Source organism: Dermacentor silvarum, chromosome 6 (assembly GCF_013339745.2).
Source record: "Dermacentor silvarum isolate Dsil-2018 chromosome 6, BIME_Dsil_1.4, whole genome shotgun sequence".
Classification (NCBI taxonomy): Eukaryota; Metazoa; Arthropoda; class Arachnida; order Ixodida; family Ixodidae; genus Dermacentor; species Dermacentor silvarum.
In genome coordinates, this window is record NC_051159.1 from 183940675 (window position 1) to 183958808 (window position 18134).

An 18134-nucleotide genomic window follows, 5' to 3' on the forward strand; every position below is an offset into this window, starting at 1 on the left:
GGGCTTCTTGGACATGTGGCCTCTGGTCTGCTGAGCCTTTGTTCTGCCTTTTTCATGTTTGTATGGCATTCTTTACTGCTGCTCTACAAAGAGCATGGTGCCTGGGTTTCAAACCAAGTGAGGTGCAGAACTATGTGGGCATAAATATACAGTAGTTCTAGCGTTGTATCTGCAGACAGCCTCATTGATCCTGTAGCCTCATTGATCCTATAGTGCAGTCAGTGAGGCATTGTTTTCTTTTTTTAGAATCGACCATGTTACTGAATGAAGGCTCTCAGCAGCCTTCTGAATCATCTTCCATTGACAATGGCTATGGAGGTTAGGAGAGCCACTGATTGATAGGCAGCAATGCAGCTGCTAGGTGCTTTCCAGCCTGTACTTTTGTATCATGCCTCACTTCTACAGCCAGGTGTCTGTACCAGCCCAAGTGGCCTAGTGAACAGAGCTCATGATGAGGTTCTCTTTATGAAGGGGTATAGGTATGATAGGTATTATTACTAGATATCGTGGCATTACGATAACAGAGTCGGCGCGCAATGTGCTAAGTTGCGGGTCGATCCGAGGTGCCGATGTGCGAAATGCCTGGTCGCGGGTCCGCGGAATAGACGCTCGACGAGCTTAGTCGCGCAGTCCGAGGTGCCAATGCGCGAAATGCCTGGTCGCGGGTCCAAACGCTCGGTAAGCTCAATCGCGCAGTCCGAGGTGCCGACGCGCGAAATGCCTAGCCGCGGGTCCGAGGAATAGACGCTCGAGGTGTCGACACTCCATGAGCGATATGCCGACACACGAAATGCCTAGCCGCGGGCTCGAGGAGTCGACGCTCGAGGTGCCGACGCGTGACGTGCCTAGTCGCGGGTCCGAGTCGACACTCGATGAGCGATGTGCCGACGCGCGAAATGCCAAGCCGCGGGCTCGAGGAGTCGATCCTCGATTAGCTTATACCCCTGTCAAGCGGGCAAGTTAAGTGCACTTACGGGGAGTGCACTTCGGGACCTTGAGTGACACTTTAGGCTACGCGGTTCTAAACGGGAAAACAGAGTGCACTCGCAGGAAAAAAAATGGCGACAGACTACGAGCGCGTTTTGTGAAAACGTAGATTAAAAAGAAAAGTACTTCTAAAAAGTGATTGTCTTACGTTGTATGATTAATTAAAACAAACTTAATCTATGTTTTTTCAACAAAAAACGAAAATATTTTTTATTTAAGAGTGTGGCAAGTCAATGCCGGCCAAGAAAAATGCCTAGCCAATCCAGAGCGACATAGCGGCGTGCGACGAGGCGGCATTTGATCCTGCTCGAACAGAATATGAACGCGTTTTAGGCTATTATTTGTGTGCAAGAGGTGTTCAACCACTAAAATGAACTTCTATGTCCTTTTTTTATGCATTACATTTTATACCATTGAAAACGCTGGCGACGAGGCTACGCACTCGGCCAGCAAAGTGCGTTCCGTGAACGCACTTTGACCGGAGTACACTCTGCAGCGAGTGACACTCCACTTGCGACGTTTAGATTTGACAAAGTGCACTTAAGCCGAGTGACACTCTCCGTAAGTGCACTTAACTTGTCCGCTTGACAGGGGTATTAGTCGCACAGTCCGAGGTGCCGACACGCGAAATGCCTAGCCGCGGCCTCGAGGAGTCGACGCTCGCGGTGCCGACGCGCGAAATGCGTAGCCGCGGGTCCGAGGAGTCGACACTTGTTGAGCGATGTGCCGCCGCGCGAAATGCGTAGCCGCGGGCTCGAGGAGTCGACGCTCGATTTGCTTAGTCGCGCAGTCGGAGGCGCCAACGCACGAAATGCTTAGGCAAGGATCCGAGAAGTCCGCGCGCGATGTGCTTCATCGCCGAGTCGGAGACGCCTACGCGCGAGAGGCTTAGCCGCGTGTCCGAGCATTCCGTGCCCGAAGCTCGGTCGCGAAGTCCGCGTCACCGATGCTCGGAATGCTTAGCCGCGGGTCTGAGACGTCCACAAAAAGCGGGATCAGCCACACTACTGCTATGTCCACGTAGCGCCCGCTTTAACACTCGTCGAAATTACGGAAACTGTCCGGAGCTCGCGAGGACACCGCAACAAGCGCAGCAGACGACGCCATCACGGAGCGAGCACCGGACCAATGGCGAACCGCGCTGGAGTCACGTGGCGGGCGCGGCCAATCGGTGGCTCCGGCACGACCTTCAATCATTTGCTTTTTGTGTGCTTGTTTCTGTATGAAGGAGATAGCTGAAGCGGCAGATTTGAAGACGGAGAAATGCGCTTTCCAACGAGACCAAGATGGCGGCGCTCGGCTGCGCCGTTCCGAAGATATCGTGGCTTGAAAAACGCAGTTTTTTCGCGATTTCCGCGCAATTTTTGGCTGATACAACAACCTTGGCTGATACAACAATTTTTTAGAGCACTTCTACTTGGTTTTCAGTGATGATATTTCGGAATCAGAATAAGAGTTACAGAAACTGAAAATGTGATTTTCAAAAAATCGATTTTTTAGCCATTTTTCGCGATGCGAAAGCCGCGTCCCCCCTTAAGAGCTTTAACGTCATTTCTACATCAGTTTTCTGTATACATTGGACACATAAAAAGTGGACACGCATTTGATTCAAGGGTGCGTTAAAATCTGGAAAATACTGCCGAATGATGAATCAGCGGTGTGTTTTGGCGTTTCTTGAGAGTCTTGTTTAATTCGACCCAACAGACAGTTCGATCACTTTCTTCAGTCCCATCAGGGTTGAATTAACGGGAGTTGACTATACCAGAAAGTGGCTACCTAAATGCTTTTGTTGCCACAAATGGGGCAACAAAAGCATTTAACATGTCTAAAAATGTAAACAGGGGTTTCTTTCTCCTGCGTTTAATGTTAGGTCCAGATGGTAAAAAGAATTTCCGGCTCTTCTGCACAACTTTGTGATTGAGAACAGGCAATACCCAATAGGGGCATGCGAATATTCGAACCTTTCGAATATATAATCAAATAATGTCCTATTCAAATCGAATAGCTACTATTCATTAATACAAATAGCATAAATCCTCATCATAACGAAGGGGGATCCAGAATTACTTTGTTATATTCGTTACTGCGTGTACTGCAATATGAATTTCTACGAGGATTTCAGAGGGAATTTCACTTACTTCATTATATCCATTATTTCATTACATCCTATTTCCTTGTGAGAAAGTTTGACTGTATTTCTTGAATAGTTTTCTAATGCTTCAAATCACCAAATATGCGACAGGTCATGATCAGTTACATATGGGGCATGCTATATGTCACTCGGCAGACATTTTAGGCTAAACCGTTCTCATTCCCATTTAACTCCCGACTATGCAAGCATAAACTGCCTGTTTGTTCATAATGCTCCAGTTGTGCTTTAATACTTCATAATATGCAGCATAATGACAAACTTGCTAAATTGTGAATATATACTATGACGTGAAGATCTATGGTGAGAACATTAATTAATTACTCAAACTATTACAAAAGTATTCAATATTAAATTCAATTCCCCTGTTGCACTCAATGACTGGATCCTTCCAAGAGGGACCCCTCAACACTGCAAGGCTATATATGACAGCTTGCTCATCTACCTTATAAGAACCAAAACACCTCACCGGAAAAACCACTGGGGTTGCCTTTTCATACATGTACAATTTTCTATTATTTAATAAACGTCTTTCTCTTTCTCTCTCAATTCAATTCACTTCTGGTGCCTATTTGATTCATATTAGATTCAATCTCGAAAAAATTACCATTCACACACCTCTAATACCAAACATCCTTTTGAAAAATTGATTCTTAAAGCTTGGCCTGGCACATGTATGCATTTGTACGGCAATCTAAAGAATGAGAACCAGCGGAGCATTTTTTTGAAACACAATGCCAGCCACCCCATCAAGGCAACTGTTGCACGTTGAATCTCTACCAAGGCAGTTTCAAGTGAAATAGGCAAATCACAATGTATGATTACCATATTTACTTGATTTTAATGCAATTATTTTTCCTTGAAAAAAAGTGTCTGAAAATTGCCCATACAGTATAATCAGATATGAAATTGCATTTACTACAATGGCAACAACCTACTGACCCAATCAAAATCATGGCCGCTGTCACCAGATGGTGACAGAACAAGTTTACGCATAGGTTGGAGACACTGCGCCGGTTGGAGACACTGCGCCGCTTTCATTACAAAATCTCATTCAAAAGAGGCTATTGCTTGGCTAGTGTTAACATAGCTGCATCATGTGTTTTCCAGGTATCAAACTCGTGCGCTGCATTACAAACTGGCAAAGTGGTTAGTCTAGGCATCAGCCATCATCATATTGTGATAGTTCCAGAGTCTTAAGAAATGTGGAATATAATATGCAATGGACTGCAAGGATGGTGACATGTTGTAGTTTATATACGGCAATAACAGAGCCATCCGAGAGTGGCAAACACATATCCATTTAATGAAGGTTCTATCTTTTCTGATCGCCCGAATCAGAGGCACTTTACTAGTTAAAAAATGCAGCGCATGTTAGAATTGGGTGCACAGTGCTTTCTACTTTGAACCCGTAATAGCCGTGGGCGGACTTGATCCATAGGTGTGTCAGATTCAGGTAAATACAGTGAAATAAAGCAGCGGTATGCCCGAAGTTTTTTTTCTTTCTGCCTCTTCTTTTAAATCAACCTGCCGGATATTTAGATCAGCTTTATCAGCAACATTAAAGTCAAATTAACTGAAGTCGGCTGTAATAAATAACACATACATACCATCAATTTCATCAACTTAGTTACATAAATGAGGTTCACTATGAGGCAGCATACCTTTTCAGACATGCCCCACTCCTTGACCATGTTGGTGGCAAGAGCAGTTGCCTGCTTCAGGTCACTTGAAGCACCTGGTATAAATGTGCAAAGCAATTGTTTATTTGCACCATGTTGCAGTGCCTTGCTATAAAAGACTTCTTGCAACACCTCTCAACAACTCTTCTCCCTCATCACTGCAAACTTTCATACTGGTGCAGTACATGCAGCACTCGCAATACTCGGCGAGTGACAACGCTTCATCTCAGCCAATAAATGTACGAGTTTGTAAACACCGAATCAATGTTTCGGAGGATTTCACCATCTATACCTGTTTTACTGGACGAAAAGTGAGCAGTATTTGTGTCGACTAGTCATCTATCAAAGAAAGTCCTATTTATATGCATTAACTATGTGTTCCCTCCAAGTTTGACTCGTATCGTAGCTCCCTCCACTGGTCAATATGGTAACTTTCATGTTTGAAGATGGTACAGTCAAACGAACTCCACAACAAGCAGTCGTTGTTCGTTATAGCAAATTTTCCCGGCAAAACGCGCAAGAATTTATTGACACTGAGGCTGGCATCGGCAGTTACGATTCAATACCACTTTGGTACGTAAATTGGATTCTCCGTATATTCATTTTTGTTCCCGGCACTTTCCCACATCTTCCCGCATTTCCTATCCAGTTCCGATCACCTGCCACTCCCAAATAATGAGTGCACCAGCCACCATTTTTTCTTCGAGGGCATGATATATTTCACTATCGCCCAGGCACGAGTGGATTCTGCATATGATAGAGAAGCATTCTAGTTACCTAGGAACTGAAGCTACTGCAGAATGCCTGCATTATGCAAAGATCATGCCCTTACGGCTGCACATCAGCCACACGCATGCCGACAGCCATGAAGTTGCATTTTCAATGTTGCTTTGGCAGAAAAAATATGAAGTTTGAACGAAGCGAGTGCCAACGAATAATCAAACAGGAAACTTATTAAATATAGTGTAACTGAAGCACAAACTCATACTTTCGCCTTCAACACACGCATTCTACAGTGCTTTGTTCATGCATTCACAAGTTCAACAGCCTTTAAAAATAGCAGGTCATACATATAGGCAACAAGCTCCAGCATTGCCTAGAACATCTGTCATGCAAAACTGCACAATTCCTCCACTATAACAGGCAATGAGCATGAGTGGAAACTGCACCAAAGGTAATTTCAGAAGCAAAGGTATGAAATTGAAGAATGCAAAATAAGTTGGAGGGAATTTTCCAAAACAAAATTCAACCACCAGACAGGAGCACAAAGCTACAAAAGAAACTGATACATGTTTCTCATGATACATTCGACTGGTTCATAGCACACTTCAACTTGGTTTGCAGCGCTGCAGAGCCCTCTCGAGATTGGAACCAGAGAAGGCCTATCATAGTCGAACGTCCACCCGCTAGCAAAGCAATTGGAGTAGCGAGGTGACCGTGTTTCTGTCGTCGCGCTCCCAGCTCAAAGGCTCTGTCTTCGGGCGCTCTGATTGAACCAGATGAATGTGTTCCAAGAGTTCAAGTTCAACTAGCTGAATGTAAACCCCAACACGACAGCTTCTAGACTGCTCGAAAGCAACCAGTCGAATGTACAATCAGAAAAAAAGCTTTGTAAAAAAATTTATCCTGCTCCAGGAAAGGTGCAGTGACTTCACCTTTCTGGAGCAGTCACCCTACTATGTCACCTGCCCAGGTCGCACAGGTTGTAAAGTACGGCTAAATAAACTGACAAAGTGCAGGGACACACAGAATATGGCAGCTCAGTTCTGTAGAGATCCGCAAGGTGGAGAAAGTTTTGTGAAAGGGAAAAATTATCATCCACTCAACAGTAGCACAAAACTAACATCACTACTCAACGCCCCGGAAAGGCGTTGTTCCCAGGTTGAATCCTCAAAGTAGGATTTATTTTTCAACTGCAAATTTTTCTTTCTGAGCAGCCCCTAAGTCCTTCCTTTGTAGTTTCGTGCTACTCTCAACTCTCAGACGACAACAGTAGAGCGCGTGTTGTAGCGTATTCAAGCGGATGCTAGGAGGGGGACGGGGGCCTATATAGGCGAGCGTGTGCGCAGATGGGAAAGGATGGCGCGCGCCGCTCTGCTTTCCCCGGTTCAGTCTCAGCTTCCCTCGCGTCTTCCTTTGTCATTTTTATGGCATGCGACAATACGGAAGCTAACAACACATCAAACCTTGGCCTTTGGCTTGGGTTTGTCTGAAAAGCAGTTTATGGGAGTCAAAGTTTTTTCGAAATACACTTGAACCTCGTTATAACAAAGTTGAAGGGGGAGCCAAAATTACTTCTCTGTATCCGTTACTTCGTTATATACATTATTGCCATTTACTACAGTATATGGCCATTGGGGTGCACAATTGTAAACATGGAATTAAGAAGATGGCATTGCGGCTTGCAGAACCGCTACATGGCCACACATGTGATGAAATTTTAATAAAACAACAAACGAATCTTCGGTGCATCACGCAACTTAGCACCTGGCGCAACAGCCTTTAGAGCTGCCTTCTGCTCTATTGTGATGGTCTTTCATGTCCACTTTCCACTTGGCCTGTCGCGGTCGAGCAGCACATGGCACACAACACCGCGCTCCACTGTGTGATTAACGAAGCAAGTGAATTTCACCCTCCGGCTTGGCTCGACTGGCTCGTGGCCACCAAGATTGCACCGATGCCAATGCGATCTCGGAGGTCAAGATCAGCTGCCAGCCCATGCGGCGCACCACAGGGAGAGGGAGAAGCATTAACCCCGAGTAGAGTGTACTAGATTGGGGGGGTGGGTCCAACGAGGGCTCTGCGCTGAGGCATTTTTTATGGAAAATCCAGCTGGCACCACCGTCACTTTCTTCCGAATGAGCGGCCCCACTCGCCGGCCGGACGCTTGTCACGTCGGAGACCCTACCGCAGCTGCATGGAGCTTTCATAGGCGGATACTCGGTGGCGGTAACACTGAGATTATTCCCCACCGATCTATAGTAAATAAAATGGAAAAAGAGCGGCGAAAAGCACGCAAACGACGCAACAACCACGGTTCGTCGAGCAGACGACAGCTACTCAACCCGCGAGCTCGCCTCAGCCAATGAGCGCTGCCGAAACAGCCGGAGCCAACATTTATTGGCTGAAGATTCAGAAGAAGGCGACGGCAGCGCCGCCGCATTTTCCGTGTTTTTTGCTTCACCCTCGCCGCTTGCTAAGGCGTCCGCTGGACCCACTCCCCCATTCTAGTACACTCTACCCCGAGACTGCACCGGGCAGGTCAGGCCCAGGTGAAGCTGCTTGCGTAGCGCAGCATAGAGAAAGAAGTTAATGCACATCTTTCGCATCGCTGCATGGCTACGCGCAGCATGGCGCGACTCGTGCAGTCTTGAGCGTGACCCCCCGAGATTGCGCCAGGGAAATCTCGGAGGCCAGGGCCAGCTGCACCTGCCTGCGCGGCGTGCCTGTATGGCGTGATTAGTTTACACTAATCTTCCGCGGCTCGCGCAGCCAGGCATGTGCAGGAGAAAGAGAGATCAGTGGAAAAGTGCAATAGTGAGCTTCGGCTGCTTGCGCGCAGGTGCGCAGCTACGTGTCACGGCAGTGAGAAAGACCAGCGTTGCTTGATGACGTATTCGACACGGGGATGTGGGAGTTTTAAACTGCCGTGGAGAACGAGTGCCGAACCTTGCGGAAAGCAATGTACTCAGCGCACAACCGTCGGGTATTTTTTAGGGTTCAGAGGTGAACTTAGTTCGTTATATCCACTGGCAGAACAAATTCACTTCGTTAAAACAAGGTTTTAAATACATGGATCTCTATGGGGATTTCAAGGGGAATTTCATTTACTTCGTTATATTTATTATTTCGTTATATCCCATTTCATTATAACTACGTATGAGTGTACTAGCCGTTGCGTGGTTGTTTGAATTCGCAGGAGTTTTTCTCTATTCAAATACATAGGACTTCAGCCGGGAACAACAGAGAAGTTCGTTGGTATCAATGAATTATTCGTTGGTATGAATTAATAAGAGATTTAAAATTATTGGGATTTCGCTGTACCATATTTACTCGCATAATGAACGCACTTTTTTCCCTGAAACATATGCGCTAAGTTCATTATGTGGGGTAAAATTTTGAGCAATTTTTTTTCCGCGGGCACCTCTAAAAATGTCGCAGTTTTGCCCGAAAGGAAAACCATCCATTGCTTTAGCAATTGCATAGACAGCTAAACGAAGTAAGGAATATAAACTTGCAAACATTCGCTAACTACTTAAAAAAAAATCTTTAATAGTGCCCTGCCTCATACTACGCTTGGAGAGGATCGACTTGCTTAGATTTGCGCAGCAATGACGTCGTCTCCGTGTACAGTCGACACGAACGCCACCGCGTTGGCGATCTCCGCCAACGGAGTTCGCCATGGAGATCCAAGAAACGAGCTTCGCACCGCTTAGCTCTCACGAAGGCACAGGAGTTAGCGCCGATCACTGAGACATGGGTCTCCGAGACACCTGCTCGGTGTACACGCCACGTTCAAAATAGCAACCGAAACTTGAGGAAAAAAAAAAAACACTGAATTAACACGCGTGGTGTCAGCGCGCACGAGCGAGCGCGGCCGCCGCAGCCCACAGCGAGCGAAGGTTCGTGCGGTCTATCGCTGCGAGCGGCGAGAGCACAGCCCATACGAAAGGTCAGAGCCGTCTGGAGATCGCTTTCAAGATACGCTGCGCGCGAGAAACCGCTCCGGCGCTAAGTACGCAGTTGTTAGAAGAGTAGAAGTCGCCCGAGGGAGGAAGTCGCCTCCGCCGTGCGTTCGCTCTCCATGAAAGCGCGCGTCCCCCGCGCGCTGTCACTCGCACATACGGCGGGCGCGCGGCGATGATATTATCGCCCTTGGACTTTGTATGGATTCTCAGGGCGGCGACGCCGACGGCGAAAATCCGCTTGAAGTGTCCATATAATTGCTGTCGCAAAAAAAAAAAAAAAAAAAAAAATCCCACAATAAATAGTTACAACGATGGCATGGCCTCCGAGACTGGAGGATTGCGCGAGCTCTCTATTGATAGCGCGCGTTCTAATCTTGGAGGCTATACAGCGAGTCACTGGAATTCAAGCCAGTGCAAAATCCAACATGGCGGCCTCCAAGATTGGGTAGCGCGGCTAGGAAAGAGCGATTTAGTCCGCAAAATCGAACTTTGGGGTCTCAATTCGTCCGAAAAATTGGGTGCGAAAATGCATGAACTCAATGGGAACCCTGATGGTGCATTTTTGAAGTCCGGAATATCCAGCAAGTCCAAATTTTTGGAGTCAAGCACCACCACGCCCGCTTTCGCGGCAGTTATCGATTCCGTGAACATCGTCCGCAACTTTGTTGAGTGCAGTGCGGGTGATATTTGTATGCTACGTTTTTTGAGCCAGCTGGAGAGCATGGCACTAGGGGCGGCGAACCAGCGCGCCAAGTAATCCCGCATCGGTGATTATTACTTTGAGTAATGTTTCTCGGACATGGAAAATAAAGGTGATTTCTTTTTGCGGCAAGTTCTTGCTTGTTTTCTTTTTTTTTATTCATTTCGGTTAATTCGAAAATCCGCTTAATTCGAAGAATTTTCGCGGTCCGGCGACCTTCGAATTATCGAGGTTTTACTGTAGTATGTAAATTAGTGAGCATGACGTCAGCGGGCACAGGCAAACATGAATACATCACACTCGATGACCGCGGACACTCACTAAAATGCTGGCGTGAGGAAGCGCGGCAGCAACAGCGAGCGAAGTGCAAGCTGAGCAGCGAGAACGGAGCACACACAAAGGTATAAGCCGCCGTCACACCTAGTCTCAGCCCCCGACGCAGATTACTTACAAGATAGGACATGCACGGCCGCGCAATGCAGAGTTGCTGCACTGCCGCCCTCCCCTCCCCCTGGCGTCATGCACGCGACGGAATATGGCGCGTTTCCTCCCCGCTTTCCTCCCTTTAATGCGGGAGATTGAGCCGTGATCGTCGGCGCCGACAGCAAAAATGCGCCTGGAGAGTCCATATAATTGCTATTGCAATAGAAGTAGGAGACACACGGTACGATCCAACGTCCGATTCGGTGTCAAATATGACATCCGATACAATCGTAACCGCCAGAAGCCATATGAGACGCCGAATTGTACCTTGTCTCTCCTACTTCACGGCAGCCAGTTCAGTTATGCGAGGAAAAGGAAAAACACACTTCTTGATTGAAAAAGTAAGGGGTGCATTTATTATGCGAGTAAATTCGGCATTATGTGTTCTTGCATTAGTTTTGCACTGGTATGTCATGACGAAATTAAAAGTTCACTGATATAATATGGGACAGAAACAATTGTGGTGAGCCCTAGCATTTAGAAAGTACAAGTGTGTGAATGATAATGCAGGGCCAGCATCACAGTGGAAGGCGAGGACACAGCGGCCTGCACCGGTCCCCGATAAAGTCCCCTAGTTTCTCTCAGTGCCACACGATGGCTGTTCCTGCAGCGGCCCGGGGCGTAGCAAGCAGCAAAGCTTTTCTATGGGGAATACGCGCTTTGTGAAGGCAATTTTTCCAGAAACTGCTGCTGATAAAGAGAAGAAAATACTTTAGCCACATTGTTCCTGTGCAGCTTCGTTACTAACTCCAGTGAAGCAGCTGCTTCGTGTTCGTGTTCGAACGCGTAGAAGGCAATGAATTTTGGTGGGTTATTTGAAACTGCTACACGAGTAAGCTCCGGCACCCTGATAACGGAGCCGTAACCTTCGCTCGTCTCTTTTGTTCTCTTGACCGCTGGCTCTTTCTTTTCTTTGTGCGTTAGTTTGCCTGCTCACTCGTTCACCCGTTGGTTTGTCCACTCACGTTGTGCCACCGGCAAGAAATAGAATATGTCTCGTGGCACTTTGCTGATTTCAGCGTAAGAATGAGAAAAATAATTGGTGTAGATTACACACGCCTCCAGAGGCGCACAGCATGAACAGCATGACACGTGCGCCGGTGCGACATCAGATGCCACAACGGCATCACACTCATTTTTGCAAAATTGTCCGTGCGGCACCACATGCATTACGCCTGTTTCAACGATTTGGAACAACCATCTATGTGCTTCCATCATGGGAACAACAGTCGCTCAAGCATTCCTGTCGACTCGACCCGAGCCGGTGAGAACGCTGCACTAGGCTCTGCCGCTACACAATGTTGCAAACGCTCAGTGGTTACTACGCTGTTATCAGGAGATCACAGTACAGCGGCGCTTCGTTTGCACATTGCCGATTGCTGATAACGGTTCGCGGTGACATTTAAACTTTCTAACATCGCATTTTTTTTTGCCCAGAGCAACATCGATAACGTAATATTACGGCTCTTGTGTGGCTGACACACAGTTGTAATGCCAAGACCTTCGCAGAATGGCGACATGCCACAGTAGTTTCCAAAGTTCGCGCTTTCGACCACCTAGAACACTTCGCTCTCTTGTGCAGAATACAGTCATGTCCTGCTAGTAGTAAAATATATCACAAGCTCTAGAATTAAAAATGGCGGCTGCGCCAGCAGTTTCGAAATGTACACTGTTGCATTTCGTTCTTAAGACGTTTTTAACGCAAGTTTGCAGCTAGGTGCGGCAACGCATCAGGAACAAAAATGACACTGAAAATCTGGTTTTCAGACCACAGTGCTGCCGAATTGTAACTGCTGACGCTAGCTTCCATGCGGTTAATTTTTTAGCGTTCTTAAAGGCGCGCCCATATATAACAAACTACTGATATAACGACCACTTTTCACAGAACTATCGAGCTCGTTAACAATAGGTTCTGCTGTTGTTTATATGCTGAGAAACAGCTTTCTGCGGAACCTTACAACAGTGAGAGCTTACAACATGAAGCATAGTTATGGGCTGGTGGAGCTTCACTGTACATGCTGCATGACAGGGAACCCCAAATCTGTAATCCACACCAATTATTTCCCTCATTCTTAGCTGAAATCAGCAAAGTGCCACGAGACAGACTCTTTTTCTTGCCGGTGGCACAAAGTGAGTAGGACAAATTTCCTCTCATACGGTGTACGTACATGCCCGTGGTAAGTGCTGCAAAATGACTGGCAATAAAGGCAGTGTTACCTGAAGTGATCTTCTCGGAGCCAAAAACAAGCTCCTCGGCTGCCCTGCCTCCCATGAGTGTGTCCATAGTTGCCATCATCTGGGCCTTGGTGACGTGGTAGTGCTCCTTCTCGGGAATGTATGCAGTCTGCGGAGGAAAAGAGTGAGGCATCCATGCTCAAAAGAAAGGCAATCATGTCGGAAGAGACCAATCTGCAAAGCACAAGTGACGCACCACGACAAAGGTCCTTTTCCACCGAGACATGCACCAGCACTCAAGCACTGACAGTAATGAGTGTGCAGAGATCCACCTCCTTCCCTGTATGCTTTCATAAGCCTCACCCCCCCCAAAAGAATGCACCCCCTACACATCAGGCAAGGGGCTGAGTGTGTCGAGATCTGTAAAGTTACATTTTCTATGTCGCTTCGACCAGAAAGATGGGTTAGAATGCCATTGCAAACCGCAACCAGCAGCGACGTAAACTGTCACTGAACTATGATCTGTCAATAACAGCATAATAACAGCTGAACTTTTGCAACTACCCTTGGCAGCTGCGCGTTGTGTGGCATTTACCCTGAATCAGGCAAAGCGAATATCAACAGCAATGACAGCAGTGCTTGAGCGGCTGTTGGTCCAAATTGTACAAACAGGCGTAGTGCATGTGGTACTTGCCGCAAGGAGAACTCTGCAAGAACAGAAAATTTTCAACCCAATCTTCTTTTTCAAAAAAGGTGCTCGTCATAATCAGATAAATACCATAATCCAACATTGCAAGCTATGTTTATTGCTTGAAAATCTTTCTAGGGTGGGCAAAAAAATAGACATTATCAACGGGAGTTGACCGCATACTCTGTCCCCATTAGCTCCGCTGAGACACATTAAAGGGGTCGCTATCGGGGTCACCATAGGGATCAGACATGTGGATCCTGAATGGTCGAGTTCAAATTATCGCGCAAATGCTAATTTTAGGATGGAAATAACGAACGTTTGGGCCCACAGAAATGCAGGAATGCCGTCCAGGGCCTTTGGCTGGGATTGAACTAAATGAAAAGATTGAATTAACTGGAGTCAAATTAACGGCAGTCTACTGTTTAACTGATAGATGTTATCGACTGTAATCATGTCATTTGAACGGTGCATTTGACAGCCGTAGTTGTACAGCAAACGACAGAGAGCAGTACCAGACTGACTACATCTCCATGCCTCGCTCCGCTTAACTGTTGAAGCGGTGCCAGATGGACTAGTTAGATATTGTTCACTGCAATAATGAAACTGCAGAACACCCAGTTTGCTTGTTCTGACAGAATCGAACCAATTACTATGTGATATATATTATGGTGTACATATACGTGTTCGCACTAATGTCAGCATTCAAAGTTGTTTTTCCACCTCACTTTTTCATAAGCAATTGAACTTAATTGAAATTAAAAAAAAAAAAAGACCACAGTCACATGCACTCACATGTCCCAGCGAGGGGCCCCTGGGGATAATGGTGACCTTGTGCAGCGGATGTGCCTCCTTGGAGTAGTGCGCCACCAAGGCATGGCCACCCTCGTGGTAGGCGGTGATCAGGTTGGCCTCCTCATCAGGGATGCGTGACTTGCGCTCCGGCCCTGCCCACAGCATGGTTTGTAACAACGTTAATGCCCACATAGCTTAGAGACCATCTCTAGCTATACATAATGGCACTCTGCAACAATATAAGAAGCAAAATAGGCTATGACACTACAACTATATTACAAAAGATTAGTATGTGAAAAGCATACAAAATAAAGAGGTCTAACGTTGTTGTTCTACACCAGATAAGAAAGTTTAAAGGCTATATAAAAGGCATGGTGAATGACTTAAATATACCCCATCAGCACCTCATAAGAAAAATGGGTGCTCATCTCTCGTTATGCACTAAGAACAGGTGCTCATCGGCAAAACCTTGCAGCACAAACAGAGTAATTTTATCGAAAAGAGGACAATGCCTTGGGACAAAGCCCTGAAAAAATATGTTTCCTCTCCTTTGCACTTCTTTTTTTAAGCGTAATGGAGCAGGGCCAACAAGTTCACCAGAAAGCTCACCCATGAGGACCTTGTCTCGCGCACTTTCTAAGTAACGCATGGACACTGCTGGTGCCGCATCAATGGCTGCTCTCAGTGCTGCCTGGTTGACCACATTCTCCAGGTCAGCGCCAGTGAAGCCTGTCGTGCCACGTGCTAGGACGTCGAGTGACACGTCTGAAGCAACCTTGACCTTGCCGAGGTAGAGCTGCAGAATCTCCTTGCGACCCACCAGGTCTGGCACAGGTACCTGGACTTCGACATCAAAGCGGCCAGGTCGCAGCAGTGCCCTGGGCAATTTTTCAGAATCATCGTCAGCAGCTGTGTTCCACTGTAGGAGCAAGGCCTCTTAATGAGCCCTGCCCTACATCAGCCAAACTTATCCTGTACCTTTCATCATTTCATCTAGCCCTCTAATGATACAACCTTAGCAGTGGGGCTAACACAATAGACAAAGCATGGTTACCCACATGCACGCATGTGCGCGCGAAGGATAGAACAAGGCAGGCACTGTCCTGTTATTCTTTCTGTCGTGTTACAACTGTCGCCCTGCTTTTTTCACAATATACTACTGTGGTAGTCATGATGGCGGTCAGCGCACTACACAGAACAAGGGCAAGAAGATAACGAGGACATAGTGCTTTGTATTTTGTGGGAATCCTCGGGTCCCATGAGCGCTGCACGCGCGCCAGGCAGGGTGAGGAGAGAGGAAACTTTTTTTTTGCAGGCAGCACACGGGAATCGCAAGCGCTATCAGCGCCACCGGGTGTGTCACGTGAGATCTCTCTGACATCGCGCCCGAGTCTCTTTGGTCACCAGCAAGTGGCGATAGCGGAAGTCTCCACCGCCGCTCCCGTTTTGCCGCAAGTGGTTGGTTAGTCAGCTACGTTCGCCCGTATTCCCCAGTTAGTAAGTCAGAAGCCCTTCTTTACCTATGTATTATTCTCTTCGAGGGAACCCTCAGTGATGTTAACTATAGCTAGCTGGCCTGCTCGAAGTGTTAGTTGCAGTCGTAATAAATGCTTGTCCGAGTGTACACGTGGTTGTCGTCGATTGTTTCCTTGAGCTTGTACCCGACTGCGGCTGATGGGCAGGCATGCGCCAACCGCGGGGCTCGGTGTGCCGAGGCAGAGCGCTGTTGGCAGCACCCTGTATCCCGACAATTTCAGAGAAATTACTCCAGTAAAAAATAAAATGTCTGCTCATGTATTTCCAGCAAATCAGTGCCATGAAAACGCAAGAAGCATGAATCTTAAAGTCTCAAAATTTTGAACTACTTGTAATTTTTAACAATCTCTGCAGTATTGTTAAAAGAGTGTAGGCACAATAGTGCGCAGCCTAATGAATGTTTCTAACTGCATTAACTAAAACATGCTTATTAAACAAGGTACCAAACTCCAGTGTTCCTTTAAATGAGAAATTATGTCAGTGATCATACAGACTTATTGGTAATTTATGTGCCATTTGGTTGCATTCCTTTACCAACTGTTGTCAATACAAAATCAGTATGATGTTGCCCGACTACAAACTTCAAGAAAACCGCTCAAGGAGTTACTTCAAACCATTAAGTGTTATGTCATTCTGCGAATAGCTTATGCAATAGCTTGAATCAAGTGCCCCGTTATCAAATACCAAGACAAATTAATAAAAAATGCCTTTGTCCAATCAGTTTTATGAAAGTCACAAACTCATCTCATTCTTACGCTGCAGTAGCCAACATGGTCTGAGATGGACCCCATCATATTTGATGTACTGGCACCAGATCTATTAAACAGTCCTTTCTTATTCTATGAATTCCTTCCTCTTTTTTATTATGATCTATCAAGAAGTACTTTCTTAATAATATTCAAGACCATAAGAAATACACAAGCAAGCACTGCTCCGTCATTTTTTAGAGAATTATTTCACGAACATATAATTCTGCCTTGTTATGTGAGGATCAAAAATTTGAAAAAAGAGTGCTTATCTGAATCTCGTGTGACACACAATCTATACAATTACTGAGCCATAACACTTACATCAGTGCCATGCGAAATAATGGAACATGTGATGTTTACTCATCTTGGAAACTTTTTTCAAGGCGACTTTTTCATCTCCACACAGATTTCAAAAATGTTTCAGGCTTAAATTAACATGTCACAGAGTCACAAAAGCCATTCCTATGTACTACGTACTTTGTGCACTGCTGCACATGCGTACTAAGCCTGCAAAGGGCACCGATAGCATGCCACTATCATTTGATAGTACCGGCATACTGAGAAGACACTCGAGGAACCTCGAGAAGACACTTTTCCCACATTCCAGTAAAGATGTAAGCAGGAAACAAACAATTCCCATGCAGATCCCAAACAACATCATCTTGGGGCCCACCTGTTAAAGCGGTCCTGAACCACCCCTTGGGCTTGTTTAAAAAAACACAGTCTGCACACAGCATACGCTGCTGTGAACATCTCAGCCAAATCTTGAAATCGTGCGTGGTGCTCCAAAGCGGACTGCAAAGTCATCTTTTTCTCAAACACTCTTTATAAGTGAAGCTTACTCCTCACTCTTTTTGGGTGCTATATTTCGTCGTATAGCATATTCCCGTATGTGGCTGCTATTGGCCAACAGCTGACATCAATCAAGAAGGGTGTTTGGATCAGTGCGCTTCTTCCTACAGTTACTGTGTGTATTCGTTGACACAGTTTAACCCTTTGCGGTCCGAAACTTTTACCCACTTTCCGGCTGTCCTGGTCCGAAACTATATTGCCAGTTTGTGGCGCCGCGAAGAAAACCACAAACTGTGGAAGAAAAACTCGCAGGATATTTATTTTTTCTGTCGCATTCTGCAGGCAACTTCTCAACCGATATTTGAGCAGCGTGTGATACCGCTCGAAGCATTCTCCCCGGTGCAGGCCAGGGTTGTTACTGCAGGTTTTGCAGAAAAACACAGTTTCTCTCCTGTCTCCATTTGTTTTTTGATCGCTACAAGCAGCCCAGTCCTTGCTGCTTCGGCCTGGGAGCTTGTAGATGAAATGGCTCCTCCCATCTAGCCTTTCCTTGCACGCTTTCCGTGCAGACGGGCCCCGCTTTTTGGCTCAAGCCTTCACGTCAACCACTAGCTGTTGGATGAGGTTGCGGTGGTACGGCAGGTGTCACTGTTCTTTCTCACCATGATTCTACAGGTGTGTGCGCCTCAAAATAAAGCAATTGACAATGG

The 18134-nt window shown here is 46.4% G+C and overlaps 1 protein-coding gene across 6 annotated transcripts in view; it reads right to left on the reverse strand.

Annotated features, from left to right (window-relative positions):
• LOC119456525 (ATP-dependent zinc metalloprotease YME1L-like) overlaps positions 1-18134 on the reverse strand; it is a 98806-nt gene that overhangs the window by 21429 nt on the left and 59243 nt on the right. For all 6 annotated transcript variants that reach the window (XR_007467609.1, XM_037718350.2, XM_037718353.2 and 3 more), the window contains 4 exons: positions 14957-15225; positions 14348-14499; positions 12907-13033; positions 4801-4874 (listed from right to left, as the gene is read on the reverse strand). Coding sequence is in view for 5 of the 6 variants with exons in the window: in XM_037718350.2 (XP_037574278.1) it covers positions 4801-4874; positions 12907-13033; positions 14348-14499; positions 14957-15225 (622 nt within the window). In the remaining variant the exon portion in view is untranslated. The remainder of the gene's footprint in view (positions 1-4800; positions 4875-12906; positions 13034-14347; positions 14500-14956; positions 15226-18134) is intronic.